We start from the raw sequence: 25,114 nt of genomic DNA on the forward strand, positions 1-25,114 counted from the left end.
CTATCCATCTTCCACGTATCCACGTCCAAAAACCCTTCAAGGCCAGCCTTTTTATGAAGGCTTTCCTACTAATTTCAGCTCCCACCCATCTTTCTCTCATTCCAAAACCCTACTTCACTACTGTCTGTGCCACTCATTAGGAACTTAGTCATGTGCAGCCTTATAATGTTATTTAAATTTTCACTTCCTGTCCTCCCAAATGGATTACAAATTTCTCAGGTCCTACACTTTGCATTTACCATAGCAGATTGCGTGGCCCACACAAATAGTAGGTCTTCACAATATTTGTCAAGTATCAAAACACCACTAATCTTAATCCCACAGACGTGCAAAGGTGTTGGGATTTAAGTAAGCTCACATCACAATAAACTTGGAAAGGGGTATCTCTTTCCTTTATCATCATGCCTGCTGAAGATATCATTCTCAGCCTTGCTGCTTTGAGCCCAGGGGTGTGTGTTCAATATATTTAAGCAAATTCTGGAATACCAGGGTCAAGTGAGCTCCAGGGGCTTCATCCTGGAGCACAGCAGCTTACCTGGTGGGTGTTAGGAACCACACGGCAGAATGATGGCTTTGCCTCTCTCCTCAGTGACTCTGAACAAGCTTCAAAACCAAGATCCACAGTGCCCTACGCTGGTGGTCACTGAAGAAGTGATCTCCCACTTGGTGAAGTTGAAATATATTTCTGCTGACCCTGAACCAAAAGTGAGGGTGCTGTTGAAGAGTCAGCTTGTTGCTGCTGCTTCAGGGAGGAGAAACAGCGACTTGAAGTGTCCTTTTTTTTTTTTTTTGGAGGGGAGTGTCTCAATGATCAATTGCCTTAATTATTTTTGCTTAGAGTAGGAGAGAAATAAAGCTCCTGACCAAAGTCCAAAGCTGAAAGGGAGGAAATGAAAGCACCTGCAGTTTCCTCTGGTCTGCTGGGCACCTGCTGACTGCCAGGCTGCTGACCGGCAGCTGCTGACCATGGCTTGCCTGACTGGTGGTTCCTGTGGGCCAATCAGTCTCCTTCTCTACTGTCAGGTGGCTGCTGTCAGCTTCTCCCTCAGACGTCCTTCACCAGGCCATCTGGAGCTGGGGGACAAGTTCCAAGCTCCCTTGCCAGAATTCTGCTTTAAAATCTGCCCACCTTTCTCCTCACCCCCAATCCTGGTCACAGGCCTAAAACCTGACCTTAATTGTCAAGAGACAACGTACATCAAGAGATACTGTATCTAAATATTTCGAAGTTGACAGAGGAACTGATGTCCTTTAGTATTCAGATAAATTACCTTAGTCTGGACTTACAAAGTGTAAGGTCCACTTGGATCCACTAGTATCAGTGTAAACAGTAGGTCAAATGCCAAAAACTCATCAAAGCCAGAAACCTGAGTTCATATGAACTCTCCTTTATCCTTCCTCCTATAGCTAATCAGCCACCAGGTCCTGCTAATTTGTTTTTCCAACTATTTCTTAAATCTCTTACTTTTTCTTCACCCTTAGTCGAGGCTCTTAAACACAACTCTCCTCTAATCCAGGCTTCACCCTTCACCCAGAGCCACCCACATAAGAAGCAAATTTGACTTTGTCACTCTGTTGCTGAAAACGTTTCGATGGCTGCTCCTCACCTCGTTTCATCAAAGCCCAGGGTTCTGAGGCAGTGACAAGTTCCAAAGACCACTGCCTCAATGCTGCAAACAGAGGATCTGGTCATACCTGGCAGCTCCGAGAGAAAGAGGTGACATTGCAGTGCTGTTCCCAACACTTAATTTTGACAGTTGGCTGACCTACAATAAAGAACTCCTGCTAACATCCTGCCTCCCAGGAAGGACGGCCGATCCAAGCCAAAGGAGTAGCTGGGAACTGGCTTACCTCCCGAAATGACCCAGGCCCCTGGAGGTGTAGAATCTTTATCCTTAGGGGACTGCCACTCGTGAGGACCTGCAGCACCTCAGAGATGAGGCTCAGGTAAGCTGAGAACAGAAAAGTATGTTTAACACTTTAATTTAAAGTTATTGTTGTTCTGAAGCACTGTTTGGAAATTGTGGCATTTACCATTTTTGTGAGTTGGCTTTTAGATATATGCAAATCATTTGAACAAAAAATTTACATCTATGTATTATTTTGTTTTGGTGAACTCTCCTTAAGGTTCTGGGAGGCCCAGAACAAGGTGTTATAAGTTGGCACATGGAGGAAGTGGAAAGAAAGCTTGAAGAAGCTGGAGCCTGAGCTCAGTAGAACTGGGTATACAAGAGCTGGGTACAGCCAGGTGAGGGTGGGGTCTGGTGTGGCTTTGAAGGTGGAGACAGCTACCCTGGAGGGCATATGTTACTCATAAACCTTTTAAAGACTTTTGCCTGAACGGCAGTGGCAAAGCAATTAAACAGCCTTGGATAGACATGACCTAATTTATTGGCCTTTGCAATTGCCGTCCGTGGAGCCCGAGCTATACCGTAACCTACAACTAAGAACGAGTTTCGGTGGGTGAGGAGGGGTTTGCTGAGAAGAGGGGAGAAACTGGTGTCCTTAAGGAGGAAGAGGCACCAGGAAGCAAACCAGCGATAAAGAAGGTGGCCACACCCTCCCTGACAGACTCCCCACAGAGAAGACCATTGTCAGAATTCCCCCTACCCGTGCTTTTTCTACCTGAGTTTCTACCTGAGGAGCGAAGCACCTAATTGCCACCACTTAGGGGACAACTTTCAGCAAACAGAGCTCTCACTTGGCCCCTGGTGATCCTGAAGAGGAACTTCAAAGTGTGAGTACATGTGCAGTAATTCAGCCAGCAGCTTAGACCTACCCTCAAATATGCACAACCCCAAAAGTCATTTTCATATGCCCTTTATGACATCTCGAAGAAAAGAAGAGAACCACACATAAAATACATGACAGCAGTATTAAAAATGGCCATTGAACATAACCACTCATACAACCAATGTGCAGAACTTATGACTACACTGGGGTACGAGAAAGCCAGTTCACAAGGAGGGCCAGGAGGTATTCAGCTTGTGGACATTACAGCATTTGTGTTTATGGTAACCTGCACTTAGTGGGCAGTAAAACAAAACAAAAACAACAAAAAGCAAAAAGTGATTCTTCCAGCTGCCAGACTAAACAGCTCCAGGGGCAGAAGGTCCCTTTAATCCTGCCAAGCAATTTTAAAGTTGAAAGTACTAGAAATAAGGTTTATTACATTTGTGTCAGGCATATTTCTCTCCATTGTCTTTTGCGAAGATCCCAGGCTTTCCCCTCCCAAACCGCAGAATTTCCTGAGAAATCAACAGTCACACTTATGCAAAAAAGTGGGGTGTAGGAAAGATGTGACAGGTGAGGTCAGTGACCCAAGAGCCCAGGCAGCCAGGACGGAATTGCTTAGTGCACATTACAGTCATCTGGGTAGTTTTAAAAAAACATTACGCCAACCTGGTCACCAACCCATTAAGCCAGAATGTCTTGGGGTGAGACCTGGCACTGGTAGTTTTGAGTTCCCCCAGGTGGCAGTAATTTCAGCCCAGGGTTGAGAATCTCTGCGCTAGCAGAGTCTGTGGCCTAAGACCTGTCATCAAAGACGCCAGGCAGACACATGAGATGTGTCATTAGTCTTGGTGCCTAGGTGAGCACTCAGAGAGGAGAAGCAGAGGAGCACAGAGAAGGCAAGTGCACTATCCCTTCTGGCCAGGTGAGTCTCAGTGCCTGCCATACCAACATGATGGCACTTTAGCTAAACTGGATGGTCTATAGTCCCTGCTCAGAAAGTCCAGCACTAAGCTTTCCCCCGGAAGTGCTACAGATTGGATGCCCTAGGCTGGCTAGAGATGCGTCAGGTGACCTGGCATGATGGCCATGACCATCAGAATCTGGACCAGGTACCCAGAGGAATGGAAATCATCAAGTCGAAGGTATACCTGTTCCCCAATGTTTATCGCAGCACTCTTTACAATAGCCAAGAGTTGGAACCAGCCCAAATGTCCATCATCAGATGAGTGGATACGGAAAATGTGGTACATCTACACAATGGAATACTACTCAGCTATAAAAACGAATGAAATACTGCCATTTGCAACAACATGGATGGACCTTGAGAGAATTATATTAAGTGAAACAAGTCAGGCACAGAAAGAGAAATACCACATGTTCTCACTTATTGGTGGGAGCTAAAAATTAATATATAAATACACATATACACACACACACACACACACACACACACACACACACACACAAACCGGGGGGGGGGGGAGAAGATATAACAACCACAATTATTTGAAGTTGATACGACAAGCAAACAGAAAGGACATTGTTGGGGGGGGAGGGAGAAGGGAGGGAGGTTTTGGTGATGGGGAGCAATAATCAGCCACAATGTATATCGACAAAATAAAATTAAAAAAAAAAAAAAAAAAGAATCTGGACCAGGGAGAGTCAGCCAGTTGAAGAATGCAGCAACAGGATGTGAGGGAATCAGAGGCATCCTGGGTAGGCTGTGAGAGGTGAGCAGAGTGGGTAGCTGGTCCCTAAAGGCGTCTTGGTTCCCCAAATCCTTCAAATTCCAGTTTCAGTCCATGTGTAATCTTTCCCTCTCTGCCTAAGGTGCCCCGAGTGAGACTTTCTTCCTCTCCACCCAAATATCCTGACTCACACGTGCAAGAAAGAGCCGGATCACGGTCCCTTTCTGGGAAGAACACCCCAAAAGGAGTAAGGTGTAGAGAAGCAACAGCAGAATACAGCAACTTCCGAAAGACGCAGAAGCAAGAGAGAGAAACTGTAAAAGAGCAAAGAATGGGCATGAACAACAACAGTACAGGGAAAAGAGAAGAGAAACAAGTGAGAATTTTTAGGCAGGGAAACAATATATGAGTGGGCAATGAGAAAACGCAGAATCTAAAAGATGACAGAGAGACAACAAGGATAGAAGAGAACAGAGGAGGACAAGAGACTGTCCATCCCTGCTTTGTATTGTGCTGCTGAAAGATGACCCCTATAGGCTGCATTTCCCAGGCTCTCACAACCTGCCCAGCTGCTTCCAACCAGGTCTCGCCAGGAACTGGCAGGATATTAGAAGGTGAGAAGAAGGGAAAAGTCAGGGTATTTCTCCTCCTCTCTCTGTCTCATGCAGAACTTCTGGAAATGTCTGTCTCTTCCACATCTCCAAATCCCAAATCACACCTGCCGTCATGGTTCACATTTCTCTTAGGGGATCCTATCCTGTGGGCTAGTGGTGTACTACAGCTGGCTTGTACTGGCTCACAAAAGCAGATCGTTAAATATTCAGGAATTTTGCAGGCTGGTGTTAAATTGGCTTGAAATTGGCCAATGCTACAAATCAGGGCTTTTTTCTTCTTTTTTTTCCCCAGGAGAGCCAGTTACCAGCACACCACTGCCTCCAGCCTAGGGGTAGTGGAAGTTTCTGCTGCTGCCAGTCTCTGGTTTACCTCACTGTCCTCTGACTGGTTTCTCTGCTTCTTTTTGCCACTGTGTAACCAATTCTCTGTACTACATTCTGTTTCGAATACCAAGTAGCTTCTGTTTTCCTGGTTGGACCCTCCCTCACTGATATGGAGACAACGGTCTGCTAAAGAGCTTTATCAGCTCCCCTGCGAGTGGGAAACATAATATTCACAACACGTGGGGTTCTGATTTTATTTGCTTGTTTGTCTAGTAATCCTGTTAATCACTTATCTTTGTGATTAAGTAATTTTTAAAGCAAATTAATTTTGTTATAAGTTAAAAACTGACACTACCCTACCAGGGTACTGGTTTGACCAGCAAAAGAACCAAATCTAAATGACAGGTCACTTGATGGAGACCTAAAGATGAATAGTCTACCCTCAGTTGGGTGTGCCACCTTGCATACAAAATGGGAAGAGGGAGGAAACTGAAACATGATCCATTAGCTATGTACACTAATATAGGTATAACAAACACATTTCTCTATACAAAAGCCTCTTCCCTACAATTTCCTTCTCAGATTTCATGAAAGCTGATGCTGCAGCATTTTGCCTCATCAACTCTTTGTTGTTGTTGTCATTGTTTGATTGTTCCCCTGTCTTTTCTCTAAAAGAAATTATCACAGGCCTTAGAAGGAGATGGGAATAAATGGTACCAGAACAATTTGATAGCAATTTGTAAAAAATCAATTTATATAATTATCCTACTATCTAGACAAAATATATATCAAATGAATTAAAGTTAAATTTAAAAAAGATTTTTAAAAGTTAGACATGAACATTGATCTAATCTCGATGTGTAGAGCTTTCTAATTTTAAAAACAAAAGGAAAATTTTGTAAAACTTGGTATATTTTGCTACATAAAAATGAAAAAACAACTTTTATTTTCAGATAAATAGAAGTTAGGAGCAAACTGAAACCTGAGAAATAAATTTATAATAAATAGGACAAAAGTCAATTTCCTTAATATGCAGTGAAATATATAAATCAATAAGAAAAAAACCACACCAAGACTATGTCAGACAGTGTTGGTTGCCTTCTAGAATTTATTTCCCTCAACTCCTCTCCTTTCTGGTTTTGTTATGAGCAGCAAAGTGTTCAGTCCCAGGGGATGGACCATGATTGATCTCATATTTCAATCCCATTCCTTGCATTCTCAATTCTCTTGCAGCTAAAGGTGGCTATAATGACCTGGTTCTGGTGAATGAGAAATAAAGGGGAAGTCTGCTGATATGGCATCAAGGAAAGCTTTTACTTCTATGGTGAAAGGGACACTTCCACTCCCAGGTATACCCCAAAGATGCAGTTGTCTCAACTCTTAACCCCCTTCTCCCTGTCTTGAACATGGGTGTGATGTCTGGAGCAGCTGCAGCCATCTTGCATGGCAAAGACACCATCCAAATGTCCTTAAACCACTAGACCAGCTAGCAGCTGCCTACTTCCAGATGTTTTATTATGTCACAAAAATTTACACCCAATTTGTTAAAACCACAGTTAGATTTGCTGTTATTTGTGACAAGCAGCATTCCAGATACAGACCCTGATATACAAATGGGCCAAGATATTAGTAGACAATTCTTAAATCAAGAAATGTGAATAGTAATCATGTGAAAAAAAAGTTTATGTTCACTATAACCACAGCATTAGAAATTAAAACAAGTACAAGAATTTCTTTTCCTACAAAATTGGCAAAGATTAAGAAAAATAATACAACACTATCCAGTGCTGGGAAGGATGTGGTAAAACAGGGGGTCTTCCCACACTGACAGTCAAGGTGCAATTTGGTAGAACATTCTTAGAAAGCAATTTGGTAACATGTAACAACTTAAATGTATTTATATTATTTAAACTAATAATTCTACTTTTTGAAATTTACCTTTGGGACAATTTAAATTGAATTAAGGATGTAAGCACAAAGGTTTGCTACAGTGTTATTTCACACAGCAATAAGAAAAAAATAGAATTTAAAAAATCAAAGTGGCTAAAATATTGAAATTGTTAACTAAATTATAAAATATATACAGTAGAACAATATGCAGCCACAACAATAGTGTTGACTCTGAGTCTTTAATTTGAAGGGGTTATCTTTATGCTATGATATTATATAAATAAGAAACAAAAATATACACAGTATGACCACAAGTGTGTTAAAAGTGGATGTGGGGAAACAGTTTGACAGTTCTTCAAAAAGTTAAACATAGAATCACCACACGTCCCAGTAATTCCTTTCCTGGGCCTATACCCAAAAGAATTGAGAACAAGGACTCAAACACATACTTGTTGACAAGTGTTCATAGGAGCATTATTTACAGTAGCCAACAGGTGGATACAACCCAAATGTCTTCCACCAGATGAATGGACAAACAAATTGTGGTCTACAGATACAATAGAATACTGTTCAACCACAGAAAGGAACAAAGTACTGAATACATGCTATAAGATAGATAAACCTCTCAAAAACACTATGTGAAGTAAAAAAAGACAGACACAAAAGGTTGCATGTTATGATTTCATTCACATAAAATATGCTAAATAGGTAAATCCATTGAGACAGAAAGCAGATTAGTGGTTGCCAGCAGTTGGGGGGAGGTGGGAATGGCAAGTAACTGTTTAATGAATTCTATTCCAGGAAGATAAAAATATTTTGGTACTATATAGAGGTGGTGATTGCACAATATTGTGAATGTACCAAATGCCAATGAATTGTTCACTTTAAGGTGGATAATTTTATTTTGTTTGAATTTCACCTCGACAAAAAAATATTTTAAAGAAGTAAATGTGGGGAATTCTGGTTCCAGGTAAGATGGAATAAGCACTTTCCACTCTGTCTCTCCTGGTGAATGTAGCCATAAAATCTGGACAGAATGCAGAGCTTCCAAATATATACAGCAAAAAACTAACAGACCAGAAGGAAGAAATAGACGAACTCACAATTATAGTTACAATGTCAGCACTTCTCTTTCAGTTGCTGACAGAACTAATGGACAGATACAAGAATGAAGAAGTGAGCAACGACATAAGCTAAACGGATCTAATCAAGATTTATCGAACAGTCCACCAAACAACAGCAAAGAAGTACACATGGAACCTTCCATGATAGACCATAACCTGGGTCATAAAACAAACTTTAGCAAGCTGAAAGGAATTGAAATCATGTAAAGTATATTCTTGACAATAATAAAGCATAAATCAATGATAGAAATGTAACATAAGAATCTCCAAACACTTGAAAATTAACACACTTTTAAATAATCTATAGGTCAAAGTCTCAAGGGAAATAAAATATATACTGAAGTGAATGGAACAAAAATACAAATATAAAAGTTTGTTGGATGGGCCGGCCCTTGGCTCACTCAGGAGAGTGCAGCGCTGGTAGTGCCGAGGCTGCAGGTTCGGATCCTATACAGGGATGGCCGGTGTGCTCACTGGCTGAGCGTGGTGCAGACCACACTGTGCTGAGGGTTGCGATCCCCTTACCGGTCAGGAAAAAAAAAAAATTTGCTGGACAAAGTCATAGCAGTGCTGAGAGGGAAATTTATAGCAGTCAATGCTTATATTAGAAAAGAGGAAAATCTGAACTCAAAAATAAAAAGGGAAGTATATCAAAATTTGTGGGATACAACCTAAGTGTGGTTTGTGCAGCAGCACTATAGAGTAGAAGCTTGAAACCTTGGTGGCATCCATGTTGTGTTAAATCTGTAGGCCAGCAGGACATGAGAGCAGTGGATGCATGGCAGCCTCCACCCAGATTCCAGAGGATGTATTGAAAAGCCTGGAAGCCCAGGCAGAGACCTGCTGCAGGGGCGGAGCCACTGCAGAGGCCATCTACTAGAGCAATGCCAAGCAGGAATGTGAGGTCAGAACCCCCACAGAGAGCCCCCAAGGGGGAATGTCTAGTAGAGCCGAGACAGCAGGACCACCATGGAGACCCCAGACCTATGGAGCTACCAGAGTGGAACACTGGCCTGGAAAAGCTGCAGGCACCATCACTGCCCACTGGGCTATGCCTGGCAGAGCTGTGGAAGTGAAGTTGCCCAAGATTTTGGGAGCCCAGATGCCCAATTGTGCCCAGTATGCTGGACTTGGAATCAAAGATTATTTTGGAGCTTTAAGACTTAATGTCTGTTAGGGGTGGAATGATGGAGTTTGGATGTGTCGTCCCCCCCAAAACTCATGGAAATTTGATCCCCATGTGGCAGTGTTGGAAACTGATTGAGTCATGGGGGCAGATCCCTCATGAATGGGTTAATGCTCTCCCTGGGGGAGGGGTGATTAATGAGTGAGTTCTTGCTCTATTAGTTCCCGTGAGAGCTTGTTGTTTAAAAGACCCTGACACCTCCTCTCTCTCTCTTGCTTCCTCTCGCCATGTGATCTGCTTGTACCTGCCAGCTGCCTGCCACTTTCCGCCATGAGTTAGAAGCAGCCTGAGGCCTGTGCCAGATGCAGCTGTCCCAGAATCATAAGCCAAATAAACTTCTGTTCTTTATAAATTACCCAGTCTCAGGTATTTCTGTTATAGCAACACAAAACGGACTAATACACAACCAAAGCCATGCCTAGAGAGAAATTTGTAGCATTAAATGTTTATACTGGAAAAAAAGAAAGGTCTTCAATCTAAGTTTCTACCTTAAGAAACTAGAAAAAAATAGCAAAATCAACTAAAGCAAGCAGAAGGAAGAATAAATACCAGAAGAAATCAATGAAATTAAAACAGAAAATAGAGTAAAATCAAAACAAAACCAAAACTGGGTTCTTTGAAAATATAAATAAAATTGATAAACGTTTAGCAAGACTGAAAAAGAAAAATAGGGAAAAGACAAATTACTAATATCAGGAATGGAAGAGGGCTATCATTACATAACATCCAGACATTAAAAGGATAATAAGTGATTACTATAAGCAATTTTATGCCCCTAAATTTGACAATTTAGATAAAATAGATCCATTTCTCAAAAACCACAAACTATCAGACTCACCCATGATGAAATAGCCTGAATAGCCCTCTATTTATATCAAATAAGTCGAATTCATAGTTAAAATCCTTTTTTTAAAAAAAGCCTCCAGTTCTAGATGGTTTCACTGGTGAATTTTACCAAATGCTAAAGGAACAAGTAACACCAATGCTAACACAATCTCTTCCAGAAAATAGAAAACACAAGGATACTTCCTCACCCATTTTACAAGGCTAAGATCACCCTGACACCAAAACCAGACAAAAATAGTGTACGAAAAGGTAAAACTATATATCATTATCCCTCATGAAGCCAGATGCTAAATCCTCAACAAAATATGAACAAAGTGAGTAAAAAACACATAAAAATAATACACCATGACCAAGTGGGATTTATCCTGAGAATATAAGTGTATTAGTTTGCTAGTGCTGCCATAATAAAGCACACGAATGAGTGACTTAAACAACAGAAATTTATTGTCTCACAGTTCTGGTGGCTAGAGGTCAAGGTGTTGGCAGGGCCATGCTCCCTCTGAAGGCACTGGGGAAGAATCTGTTCCAGGTCTCTTTCCAAGCTTCTGCTAGTTCCTTGGCTTGGGACTGCATAACTCCATTCTGCACATGGCATTCTCACTGTGTGCCTGTTTGTTTGTGTCCAAATTTTTCCTTTTTTATAAAGGCATCAGTCATATTAGAATAGGGCTCACCTTGATGACGTCATTTCAACTTGATTACCTGTATAAGGACCCTACCTCCTAATAAGTATCTCCACATTCTGTGTGTAGTAGATTGAGTAATGTCCCCCCAAAACTCACTGGAACTTGAAGTGTGTCCCCCACGTTTTATGTATTAGAAACTTGGCCCCCACTGTGACTGTTAAGAGGGTGGGAAATCCTATTATGGTAATTGAAAGGTGATTGGATTGTAGGACCCTGCAGTACTGAATGGATTAAAAATGGTGGTCAGGGGCATGGTTCTGAGGGCTTTAAAAGAAGAGGAGAGTCTCTCTCTCTCTCTCTGCTCCACCATTTTCTGCAATGTGATACCACTGGGTCACTGTTGCCACCACCAGATGGACTTTGGACTTCCCAGCCTCAGAAACTGTAAGCAATAAATTTTGTTTTCTTTATAAGTCACCCAGTTTCAAGTATTTTGTTATAAGCAACAGGAACGGTCTAATACACTGAGGTGCTAGGGATTAAGGTTCATATATATATTTTTTTCGGAGCACAGTTCTACCCATAACAGTAAGTAATAGTTTGATATTTTAAAATTGATTACTGTAAACTATATCAACAGTCTAAAGAAGAAAAGCCACACGATGATATTAGTTAATTCAGAAATCATTTGATAAAATTCAACACATTCATGATAAAAACTGTTAGCAATTAAGAAATAGAACCTGGGCTGTCCAGTTAGCTCAGTTGGTTAGAGCTTGGTGCTGATAACACCAAGGTCCCGGGTTTGATCCCTATACTGGCTAGCCACCAAAAGAAAAAAGAAATAGGACCTGATAAAAGGCATCTACAAAAAAAAAACCTTACAGGTAACATCGCACTTAATAGTGAAAGACTGTATACTCGCTAGCAAGGCAAGGATGTACATTCTCAACACTCCTATTCAACATCATGCTTGTCAAAGTCCTATCCAGTATTAGGTGAGGAAAAGAAATAAAAGACATACATACTGGAAAGGAAGAAATAAAACTGTCCTTATTTGCAGATGACGTGATTGTCTACATAAAAAAAAACTACCAAAAAAAGAAATCCTAAAACTAATAATTGTGTTTAGCAAAGTGATAGGATATAAAATCAATACTCAAAAATCAATTGTATTTCTGTGTACTAGCAATGAACAATTATAAACTTAAATTTAAAAATTTATATGGAAAAGGAAAGACAAAACAATTTTGAAAATGAATAAAGTTGGAGGAATCACAATGTTAAGACTTACTATAAAGCCACAGTAGTCAAGATAGCATAGTATTTGTGAAGGAAAAGATGTATACAGTAGTCCCCTCTTATCCACAGGGATGCCTGAAACCACAGGGATGCCTTATACCTCCAATGGATGCCTGAAACCACAAATAATGCCAAACCCTATATATACACTGTGTTTTTTTCTTGTATATACATACCTATGATAAAGTTTTATAGGCTCAATGCTTTCTGGCACAACAAGTTGCCATCGATCAGAACACATATTCTGTTCATGTCTTCTACCCACAAATTTAATACCTTTTCCATCTTAACTAATTACTTATCATGCACTGTGACTGTAACTTTTGCAGTTTGAGATGCAAACTAGCACACATTTCTTTTTCCTTCTTCACAATTTTATGGATGGAAGATTCATTCTTACTGTACATCTTAGCAACCTCAGCATATGATTTTTTTTCTTAAGTTGAGAACTTTCACCTTTCCACTTAAAGGAAGCACTTTATCACTTCTCTTTGGCATATCCAAATTGCCAGCATCATACTCTTGCACTTTGGGGCCATTATTAAGTCAAATAAGGGTACTTGAACACAAGCACTGCGATACTGCAACAGTTGATGTGGTAACCAAGGTGGCTGCTAAATGCTAATGGGCAGGAGGCATCTACAGCATGGAGATGCTGGACAAAGAGATGATGCACATTCTAGGAGGGGAGGAGGAGGAGGGCATAAGATTTTATCACGCTACTCAGAATAGCACGCAATTTAAAATTTGTGAATTGTTTATTTCTGGAATTTTTGATTTAATATCTTTGGGCCATGGTTGACTACAAGTAACTGAAATTTCAAAGAGCAAAACCATGGATAAGAGAGAACTGTAGATCAGTGAAACAGAACAAAGTCTAGAAATAGATCCAAAAAATATAGTTAATTTTTTACAGAGGTGCAAAGGCAATTCAATGAAAGACAGTCTTTTCAACAAATGGTGTTGGGATAACTGGGCATCCATTTGCAGAAATGAAATAAACCTCAATCTAAACCTCACACTTTACATAAAAATTATTTTAAAATGGATCAATGTGAGACATAAAAAAATAAAAATTTAAAAAGAAATCATAAGAGAAAGTCTTTGCAATATGGGCTTGGGTGGATTGTTATTAGAAGGCTACCAAAAGCATGACTGATAAAAGAAAAAATTTTGATATATTGGATTTCATCAAAATGAAAAATTTTTCCTCTGCAAAGACACTGTAAGAGAATTAAAAGACAATTTACAGATGGGAAGAAAATATTTGCAAAACCCACATTCAGCAAAAGACTTGTATCCAGAATGTATAAAGAATTCTCAAAATTCAACAGTAAAAAAATAAACAAGCTAATTAAAAAATGTGCAAAAGATGTGAACAGACACTTCAAAGAGAATATATGGAAGGTAAATAAACACATGAAGAAATGTTTACCATCGTTGTTTTTTAGGGAAACGCAAATTGAAACATGATGAGATACCACTATAAACCTATTAAAATGGCTGAGATTAAAATGTTGAAAATACCAAATACTGTCATGATTGAAGAACTATTGTGCTATGTTATGAATATATGTGTCCCCCCACCCCTAAATTCATGTGTTGAAACCTAACCCTCAAGATGATGGAATTAAGAGGAGGGACCTTTGAGAGGTGATAAGGTCAAGAGGGCCCCACCCCTATGAACAGTTTTAGTGACCTTATAAAAGAAGCTTGAGAAGGGGGTCTTTTCGTCCCTTTCACCATATGCAGATACATTCAAGTCTCAGTCTATGAGGAATGGACCCTTAGCAGACACCAAATGTGCCAGCACCTTGATCTTGGACTTCCCAACACCAGAACTGTGAGCAATAAATTTCTATTGTTTATGAATTACCCCCTCCAAGCTATTTTGTTATAGCAGCCTGAACGTTTAAGGCAGAAATTGGAACTCTCTCACACATTGCTGGTAGAAATGCAAAACGGTACTGCCATTGGGAAAAACAGGCAGTTTCTTGTAAATTCAAGAATATGACCCAGATATTCCACTCCTAATAAAAACTTAAGTTCATGAAAAACCTGTACATGGATGTTTTTAGCAGCTCTATTCAATATCTCGCAAACTTGGAGACAATAAAAATGTCCCTCAGCAGGTGAATGGTTAAACAAACTGCAGTACATCTATATAATAGAATACTACTTAGCAATATAAAGGAATAGATTATTGATGCATACAACAACTTGCATGACTGTCAAAGGAATTTAGCTGAGTTAAAGAAGCCAGTCTCAAAAAAGATTGTGTACTCTGTGCTCCCATTTATATAACATTCTTTAAAAGATAAAACTATAGCGATGGGGAATAGAACAGTGGTTTGTAGTAAACTGCCCTCTCTCCCATCCCCCTTCCTCCTTCAACTACTGTTAAATGGATTGTTTTGAAGTTGAAACCAAGACAAACTTGGTATTAACATAAAAAATCACAACCTTTTGTTGGGGGTGGGAGATTTGGTCATTGCAGCCCCCAATTTCCTCTTTCATCACTAGAAAGCCTAACACAATGGAACGAGGAAGCTGGCTCCTGTGGTATGCCAAGTTCATATGTGAAGTACAGTCTTTTGAATAGGGCCATTGGCAACATCAATAAGACAGCATTCCTGAGAAGGAGAGGAAGACAAGCCTATGGCTCTCAAATATCACAGCCTGTGCAGTAGCTAACTGCAGAAAAACAGACCGGAATGAAGGTGAAGGAAGAATTCACCCGTGTGTGTGTGTGTGTGAAAGACAATACCTCAGCAGGCTCTTAGCCACCTGCTTCTCAGTTTTAGGACCCAAGTGTGCCAACAAGGAAGAAAAACATTTTCTTACTAACTTTAACCTGACTTCCCTTTGACCTTCATGTGGTTCTCAGTTTTAAGACCATCTGTGTCAATGAGGAAGGAAAGTATTTTCTGACTAACCTTAATCTGACCTTCTTTTGTCCTTCATGTGGTTTTGGCCTCCTTTTGTCTTTCATAGATCTTTCCTTCCCTTACTTTGTATTTTCTACAAACCAATAAGTTAAGTTCCATTTAACTAGGTTTTGTGAGGTTGTTTTTGGGTGGCCTGTGGGTACAGGGATCCAAACCCTTGTCCTTGGTGTCATGACACCACGCTCTAACCAACTGAGCTAACTGGCCAGCCCCCATTTAACTAGGTTGAGTACCTACTAAGTGTGTGAGGCTCTCCATTCCTGAGATAATCCTTGACCACAAGGAGCCAAGGTTGATATACACATGTACCAACTTACCCATGTATTATTACATTAACATAAAAAAAAAGGATAAGGGCAAAAAAAATTTAGACTTTTTAAAAAAAGAAATTATTTAATAATTTAAAATTATTTATGAAAGTAAAAAATAAACATTCTGCATTTCTTTATTATCAAAAGAAACAGTCAATGTTACTTTTTTTTAGTAACATACTCATATGGTAACTGTAAGAAATAAAATAGTAGTAAAAGGGTTAAAGTCCCTTTAAATATCATTCCCAAGAGATAAGCATTTTAACAGTCTGGAGTATATCCTTACAAAATACATATATGCATTTTTTAACATAAATGGTTGCCAGAAATTTTTTCTATGTAGACAGATACCACTAGTTGTCCCCCCTTATCCGTTATGCCATTTTCCTCAGTGGTAACATACCCAACATTTAGTTGGGCACGTGACGACCTAAAATTGTGTGTTCTCTATTTTCATGGTCAGTGGAGTTTTTTTTTTTTTTTAATTTTTATTTTGTCGATATACAATGTGATTGATTATTGTGGCCCATCACCGAAACCTCCCTCCCTCCTCCCTCCCCTCCCTCCCACCCAACAATGTCCTTTCTGTTTGCTTGTCATATCAACTTCAAGTAATTGTGGTTGTTATATCTTCTTCCCCCCCGTTTTTTTTTTTTTTGTGTGTGTGTGTGTGTGAATTATATATTAATTTTTAGCTCCCACCAATAATAGCAAGAGTTTTAAAGTGAAAAAATATCCAGGTCAGGCACAGAAAGAGAAATACCACATGTTCTCACTTATTTGTGGGAGCTAAAAATAAATAAACAAACGGGGGGGGGGGGGGGCAGGGAAGAAGAAACAACAATCACAATTCCTTGAACTTGTTAAGACAAGTGAACAGATATGATGTTGATGGGTGGGGGTGGGGAGAGGGAGGGGGAGGGAGGAATCAGTAAAGAGACACAAAAATCAACTACATTGTATATTGATAAAATTTAAAAAATAAATAAATGAAAAGTAAAGTGAAAAAGTCTCAGTCCTGATTGTTACAAACTAGACAGGCCATGACAGTTCAACTTTTTTGTACTGTAGGAGGCAGCACTGCACAGATTACATGCAGATGGAGCTCTCAAATTCCACACTTCCTAGCAATATTACCTCAAGCAAGTTACTTATCCTCTAAGCTTCTTCTGTAAAATGGAAATAAAAATATCCTCTGATTCATCAGGTTGTTGTGAGAATTCAATGAGATAATACAATGAATTTAGAATAGAACAAGTGCAACAAATGTTAGCTATTATTATAGTCACTATTATTATTTTGAAAAAGATGAAAATACCTGCATTACCATGTTTAAGATGAGGATAAAAACAAAAAGATATGGAAGACTTTAAAAGCTAAAAGAGAGGGCTGGCCTGTTAGCTCAGCTGGTTAGAGCACGACCTTGTAATACCAAGGTCCAGCACCAGTCAGCCACCACAGGAAAAAAAAAAAAAAGCTACAAGAGTTATAATGTCAAAAAGCCTAACGAGGACACTACTCCCTGACCTTGGGATATGGAATGATATTATTGTGGTTGTTCTATGTGTATTACCCATGGAGAGCAATCCACAGGAGTAAACAGACAGGAGAATATATCTGAGACAAAGTTCTCCCCTCCGTTTAAAGGAATTAACTAAATTGGATGTTGTTGGAAAGAGCAGACACCTCAGAGATCCATGAAGTTAATCAGATACTACCTTGTTATATATCAGAATACTCAAGCCTATTGGGCATGCCTGTGACTTCTAGGCATTGCTCTCATGGTCCCTTTTCCAGGCCACATAGGGCTGCTTAAGGGTGAGCTATATTTATGTGAATGCTTCATCTTATAGGTTCTACCACCAATAAAAAACTTGCATAGACTTTAGCTGTTGGGGCAGAATCTGTGTTTTATTCTCTTCGTAGTGTTTGGCACATAGTAGATGCCCAATAAATAGGCATCCAATGTCTCTTGAACTCTCTTAGCCAGAGGCAGATTTCACAGGCTGGGAGAGGAGAGAGCAGGCAGACAGCCTGGGAGAGACAGGATGTGTCTGGCTTTTAATCTCTGCAGGATGCTGCAGCTTCCACCAGCTATGCTTCGCAACTGTGATATGTTAAATTAAGTGTGAGCTAAAGGTTTCTTCAGACATAGTGAACTGGAACCTCACTTGAGGTATAGACAGACTGTAACCTACTTTTGGAACCAGTAGCCAAGTCTTAGCCAATCACCGGCAGCCAACTATTCGAACTGCGTTCAAATAAGGCAAACACCCAGTTGTAACCAATCCAGCTGTTTCTGTACCTCACTTCCATTTCCTATACGTCACTTTTCCTTTTTCTGTTTATAAATCTTAGCCTACCATGCGGCAGCCTCAGAGTCACTCTGAACCTATTCTGGTTCTGAAGTCTGCCCAATTTGCGAATCTTTCTTTGCTCAATTAAACTCTGTTAAATCAAATTTGTCTAAAGTTTCTCTTTTACCGGATATATACAGTCCCCTTCAGGACTGTGCCACAGCTCAAGGACACTATTGCAAATCAATCAGAGACAACTAAATTCTGGAAAACCTTCCTAGGCTGCAATCTTGCTATTGAGCAAAGATGGTCTAAATCTAGACATGCCATTTTTCAACTTGATTGCACCAGGTTTTGTAATATCTTATACTTTATAAGTTTTCTGCAATAGGAAAAACAAACATTTCTGATGTATATATATCTCTTTCATGAGCTGATGAGGTGATATAACCTTTTGGTACTCTCCATTTCAGAGTTCCATTCATGAGACCTGGTGATGGAGGTGGAGGTAGTTGTGGTTTTCGAACCATGACTATATATACATATATGCATATGCACCCACACAGCATACACACACACACATACATATATACATATGAGGATACTTCAAAAAGTTCAGGGAAAGATTCGTATTATCTTTCAGTTCTATTTTCCACAAACTTTTTGAAGTGCCATTGCATACACAAAAAGAATACAAGCTTTGGAGCCAGATAAATTTGGGTTCAAATTCTAGCTCTTCCACTTATGAGCTGTGTGACCTAGGGCAAGTTCCTTACCCTTGCTAAATTTTAGTTTCCCTTTTGTAAAAAGCCATTAATAATGTTCATTCCAAGGAACAGTTATAAGGATTATTCAGTGCTGATGGGTAAAATAGTTCTGAGATAGACTTGGATTTGAATTCTGGTTCTACTGCTTAACTTGGACAAGGCACCCAACCTTTGTAAGTTTTTCCTTCTCTGTGAAATGAAAATTAAAGTATGCACCTAATGAGGTTATTGGGAAGATAAATTAAATCTGTATAACATGTTTATTACAGTGCCTAGTATACAGTAAGGGCCCAATAAGTGTTAATGGTTATTATTATCATAATAATTACTATTATTATATTAAAAAGCAGTACTTTATAAATGTTGGTGTGGTTATCTTCTCCACCTCAATTTCCTATTAATAAGAAATATCCAAGAATTGGACAACTGAGTTAAGAGTAAGGTATATCTGTATAGGGATTGCCATATTGCTCACCAAAAGACTCACGATGTCACTTACAATATGCAGAATCTTTCTGCTTCTCTCTATCTTTACAAATAGTTTTTCCTGTCATTTTTAAAGGGGCACCATGATACTTCAAGGTTATTTCAATTTTTTTAATTACTGTGAGGAAAAGCATTTTCCTATCTGTTTTGTTTACTGTTTGGATATTTTCTGGTGTGAATGGTTTATTTCTATCTTTTGCATATTTATCAATTTGTATCTTGGTGTTTTTCTTAAAAATTTGAATAAACTTTTTATATATTAGAGACATTAACTATTACATTTAATATAAATACTTTCCCTATAAGCTGGAGCCAGAGAGGTCCAGTGCAGATGAGGAGAGACAGGCAAAAGCTCTGTGTGTTCAGCAGCATTTCTGTGGGTGGGGCTGCTGTCTCCTGCATGGTGAACTCAACTACTCGCACGACTTTAACATCCATCTCTGAACATCTCTGGCTCTAACTATAGGATATTTCTTCTTAGTTGTACTGTAGACACCTCAAGCCTATCACAGTTATAACTGAACTCATCAGTTGTCCTCCAACCAGATAACTTTCCAAACTTCCCCATTTGGTCCCTTTTCTTCCTAGTCAAGAGATCTTGAGGCTGTTTCTCAATATAGTAAAAAGTCTGCCCAGAGTCTCTCAGACAGGCCTGTTGAACTGTCTGTGAAATTATATCTTTGAATAATAAGTCATGTATCCTGATCTTTGATTTGGAAAATATGATGATCATACATATCAAGAAAATCAGCAGAAGAGGCAGCCAAGTTGACATGTTATCTCAGGCCCTTTCTGCATGTCAGTATCTGCTACTAAAACCATGTGAGCCTAAGGAAGGTAAGCAAAACAATCCCATGGAGACTGCTATCCAGACATGAGTGTTTGAGAGTGGAAGCCAGGAATTATCCGGGGGGAAAGAAGTACTAGAAATTATTGCCTTGAATATTTGGTCCAAGCATCTACTTTCCTTAAATTATTTTTATATTTTAATGGTGACATTTTCCGAATTGAGTAGTTAAATATTATTAGTAGTTTGTTACAGTATTGATTTTGTCTTAGCACTATGGCTTTTTCTGTTGATGTTTCAGTTAGGATGTGAGGGCCATGAAATCAGATGTTTTTTAGCCTTCTAACACCTAGCCCATTGGCCTTTGCCACCTATGTATAGATCTAGTTCCCTCTAAAGTCAACTGAAGTGGGTACCATGAACTGCTATAGAGGAAACACAAGGCAATCATCAGGTCAAATATAAAATGTCAAAATTCTCTTGAGTGAAAATTAAAATAAATTATATCTCTATTTTTAAGACTATAGTTCATGAGAAATCAATTTGATAACCTAAATAGAAACTTCCCTTCCTCTTATTTCCTAATTCTCCCCTCAATTTCCCCAAATACACAATGTATCACTTAGAAAGCCCTATGCTCTTCAGAGACAAGAAATACTTCCAGTAATGTATACTGAGAGCAACCACAGTTTCTTAGCGCCTTTGGAACCTGTGTTGAAGCCAAACTCCACGCAGTTCTAAAGTTCTCCTTCCCAAAGTTGGGTGTGCCTGGGTGGTGCATGTGCATATGTGTGGGTCCATGTACGTGGGTGTGCGTGGGTTTGGACATACTGCTCTCAGGAGAGCACACCTTTTACACTGTTTGGAGGAATGATAAAGCTTATTTTTCTAAAAGCCGAGTGTGTGAAATCCACATCCTCAAACTTCGACAATCATCTAGAGAAGTTTTTGGATGGGTCTATTCCAACACTGGGGAGAGAGTGCCTTTAATTCATCCCAGGACTTATCCCACACTTCCCCAGCAGGGAACTGGTTAATTTACATCCCACGTATTTTTCAGGATTCCATTCTCTGTTAACTACTCTCTCACTGGCAACACTGTATAGTAAGGACAAGGGTGAAATTCCGTAGACACTTCCTCCCCAAAGCACCACACACAAGGAGACCCACCCATTCCAGCCAAGCCCGCGCGTCCACGTGCCATTAACTCACACAAGCCTATGTTTGGCAAATTCCTCGAGCTCCCGCCCGAGGGATGGGGACGTGTCGCCGCCCGGGAGGTGCCAGCTCTCCCGGGCCTCTCTGACTGGTAGCGTGGGGTGGACAGAAGTGTCTCTGGGGCCTCGGGAAAAGGCGTTAGGAGAGGGTAGACGATCTAGAGGACCGGTGTGCGCACGTGGATGCGCGCGGACCGCAGAGGAGCAGCGGCAGGACTTGGAGCCACGCAGCGCCCCCGCCCCATTCCCCTGCCGGAAATGGCCCTCGGCCCCCAACGGCGGAGGACACACCTGAGCAGAACGCGGCGTCGCCACACACCTGGACACCACGCAGCCGAGCGCGGCCCACGTGTCCCGGACGGGGCTGGACAGTCGCTCGGGACCCGCTCGCAGAGAAAGGCACCGAAGAACTCGCCACTACCCTGCGGGACCCCAGACTCGCAGCCATACCCGCCCGGGATGCAGTCGGTGTCTGGAGAGAGCACCCACCAGGCGTCCCAAAGTGCTTTAGGGAGGAACTCAGCGCACTCTTCCTCTTCCCGACCCGCAGCATCCGCTGGAACGCGCGTCCCCGGCGTCCCGGAGCCCCCGGGGCAGGGGTCCCGCGACAGCCCCGCGCCTCCCAGCGCACGTCCCGCTCTGGGGAGCCGCAGACCCCGGCCCAGGGAAAGGGAAAGGAATTTGCTCTGTACCTGATCCTGTCCTTCTCTGCCCTCTGTAGTTCCTCATTTCTTTCCAGCACCTGAAGGATCTTCCTGGCTTCTTCGTCACTTAAGAAACCGAAATCAAACCTCTGAGGAACTTTCGTCATTTTCTCTACTGTGTGTGTTAAACTTGAGCTCCTTGGCGCCTCCTATTACAATGGCATTTTTCAAGGTATAGAAGACTCGTTTCGGGAACTTGATCCCAAAGCCCATAAGTCCGCCCCTTTGAAAATCTCAAACAACAAACCTAGGGAACGTCCCACAAGTACAGGACTCGTTTTGACAACACCTTAATGACATGTTTCTCTCAACCTGTCCAACCGAGATGCAAAATGAACGACTAAAAGTGGAGAGGGAACCAATCCCCTTCCAAGGGGGGCGGGCTCTTCCTCGTCCCCGCCCTTTCCCCCTCCCCCTCCCTCATCTGACTTCTAAGCAAACAAGCCTACATAATTCTGCATCTAATGAGACCAAGGCTTAACTGCTGGCCCAACACTATTTGCTTTGGCTGTTGCTGTTTACTCTCAGAACTTGAACTTGAGTAGTAGAAGGAGTGAAAAGAATAAAGACTCATGACTAATCTTCCCTTTCAATATTTAAGAGCCGGTAAGAAACAGAATGTGAGTAGGAGCTTTAGAACTGATGGAAGCCTTACCCTATTTAAAAGACCAGAAAAGGCTGAACTCATTACACAGGTAGCTGTGGATGGACCTGGCCGAAGGGCTGAAATGAGTATATCTTTGGAAATTTAGGAGAAGACAGCCCTGGGGCAAAGGATGGTAGAAAGCACCTGTCAGAAATTTTTTGTAAGATTTTATAATCTTAATAAGTTGTTTCAGAAAGTAATACACTTTCAAATACCTAATCCTCTGACTAAAGCAAAATGTAACAAATAGCTTTTCCTAGAAAGTCAACTATTCCACATTGTAATGAAGTATGGATAGAAATTTCCAAGAACATTCATATGTACACATTTTAAAAATTATCAAGGCTTTTTTTCAGAAAACATGTTGTTTCTCTTGGTTTCATTTCCTACCCCGAAATAACTTTTCCAGATCGACTTTCCTGCCCCATAGCCTTAATTTGGTTATTCCTTATGTGGTTATGACGATTACTAACATTTAAAATGTACTGCCATATATATCATCTCTTTTCCTGGCAAATAAGCCTAATAAAGATTTTGTGGGCCGACCCCCTGGCTCACTCGGGAGAGTGCGGCGCTGGGAGCGCAACAGCGCTCGGGCCGCGGGTTCCGATCCTATATAGGGATGGCCGGTGCGCTCACTGGCTGAGCGCAGGAGGGTTGCGATCCCCTTACCGGTCACAAAAAAAAAAAAAAAAAAAAAAAAAAAAAAAAAAAAAAAGATTCTGTATTTGTAACAAAAACATGATGTCAAAAATGGCTATTTATGTTTTTGTCTTGGGCCCTTAACCCACCCTGATCATCATTACTTAAGAGAAGTCTAGGCAGCTAGCCATTCAAATAACTTTTCGTGGGTGTCTTGTTTGTTATTTGCATGAAGCAAGAACCAATTCTGTTTACCAATGTTTTACTGCACACAGAACTCCTTTATAGTCTCTATATTAACAATGGTGGTTTGGGAGTGTGTCTTAGAGTTGTACAGGGTGTCCAATTTTTCTAGGGTGTTTGTTTATTCATTTATTCAACACATACATGGGACTTCTTAATGTAGGCATTGGTAGGCTTTTACCCTGTTTCCAGTATATTAGCGAATTAATTTCAAACGACATATTCTGGTGTCTATTACATGAAGGCATTGTTCACTGCAAACACATAGTTCTTGTTTTTAAGAAGTTTATAATCTGGTAGGAGAGGTACCATGAATAGAAAAATGACTAAAGAACAAAGAACATAATAGAGGAAAAAAGAAAATTCCCTGAGAGCACAGAAAAAAGTTACAGCTAAGGGGATCTGGGGAGAGGATATGGTATTTAGGTTGCAACATGAAGGGTCAGATTTCAACAGGAAGTAGCAGATGGTGGTGGGAGGAGACATGTGACTCTTTTCTAGGCAAGGGGAACAGGTGCTGATAGCAGAAGTACACTCTAGGAATTTTCTTATATTCCCTCAACTCCTCTGACTAATGGCCAGAGTGAGCAAAAACTTGGAATCCAGAAAATACAAGGGCATATTCAGGGGTTGGTAAGTGGTCTGTTTTGGCTACAGCATGCATTCTAGTAAGGGCAAAATCTTACTCTTTTTGTGTATAGAACACACATATGCACACAATACATAGACAGATACACAGTATATCTGTGGTATTAACATTTTCTGAGGGTGGTGATTAAGAAAAAAGTTCTAAAAAGGCTCTTTAGTGGGGACAGTAATGAAAAAGAGGCTTAGAAACACTGGGCTAGCAGATAAGGAAGGCACTGTAGAGTGAATACGGCTGAGATCTGCTTGTGAATGCCGTGGTAACCAATCTAGTCTTCTTGTATAAGCAATGAGAGGCCAATACTGGTTCTGAGAATGACAATGGTATAGCTGAAACTGAGCTTTGGAAAGATTACTCTGATAGCAGTAGACAAGAAAGAATAGAGTGAAGAATGTTTGCAAGGAAACTATTGTGTGGGAATGCTGATACAGGAGAAAGGGAGAGAGGACCTGAACTAAAGCAGTGGAAGTGAAAATAGAAAAGAGGGCCGAAGTCCAAAGATATAGGCTGGACTTGGTAACTTATTAGGTATGAGGGTCAAGAAAGGAGGCACAAAGATGATGCATGATTTCAAGAGAAGTGTCTTAAAGGAGACTAGTCTATTTGACGGTATGAGAAACATAAGGTTTCTAAGGAGATCAGGTATTCACTTTCAGACATAAGGAGCTTGAGGTGCCTGCGGTTACCCAGCAAAAATGAGAAATGTGGGACTGGAATTCTTAAAGCCCAGATGGAGAAGTCGATTTGAAAGTCATCTGCTTAAAGATGATTGCCAAAACCCTGACACTGGATAAGACGGTCGCAGCAAAGAGTGGACAGGGAGCAGAGACTGGTTCAGCTCTATCAGACATCAGCATCGAGGCATGCTTCAGCCCTGGGTTGTAGCACAAATAGTGCATAGCACTGAGAAATTATTATATTGAGAAATTTACAAGGCTTTGGGGGTTGCCCTGAAAACACACAGAATAGTTTCTGTGGGGTTATAAACATGGTACTCTTAAAGTAAATCATTCTCAAGGGTTTGTTTTATGGATTTATTTAGCCAGCTGCAAGCAGCCCTTTTTAATCTTAGTATCTGGTAACC

At 40.6% G+C, this 25,114-nt stretch overlaps 1 protein-coding gene and 1 pseudogene across 1 annotated transcript in view; both read right to left on the reverse strand.

Moving 5' to 3' along the window:
- The window catches only part of LOC134374934 (ADP-ribosylation factor 1-like), a 35,661-nt pseudogene extending 13,959 nt beyond the window's left edge, over positions 1-21,702 (reverse strand).
- The window catches only part of EXPH5 (exophilin 5), a 75,624-nt gene extending 53,664 nt beyond the window's left edge, over positions 1-21,960 (reverse strand). Inside the window, exon 1 of the mRNA XM_063095845.1 lies at positions 21,842-21,960. Within this exon, the coding sequence (XP_062951915.1) occupies positions 21,842-21,960 (119 nt within the window). The remainder of the gene's footprint in view (positions 1-21,841) is intronic.
- Between the last annotated feature and the right edge of the window lie 3,154 nt (positions 21,961-25,114).

The sequence above is a fragment of the Cynocephalus volans genome, chromosome 4, assembly GCF_027409185.1.
Source record: "Cynocephalus volans isolate mCynVol1 chromosome 4, mCynVol1.pri, whole genome shotgun sequence".
Classification (NCBI taxonomy): Eukaryota; Metazoa; Chordata; class Mammalia; order Dermoptera; family Cynocephalidae; genus Cynocephalus; species Cynocephalus volans.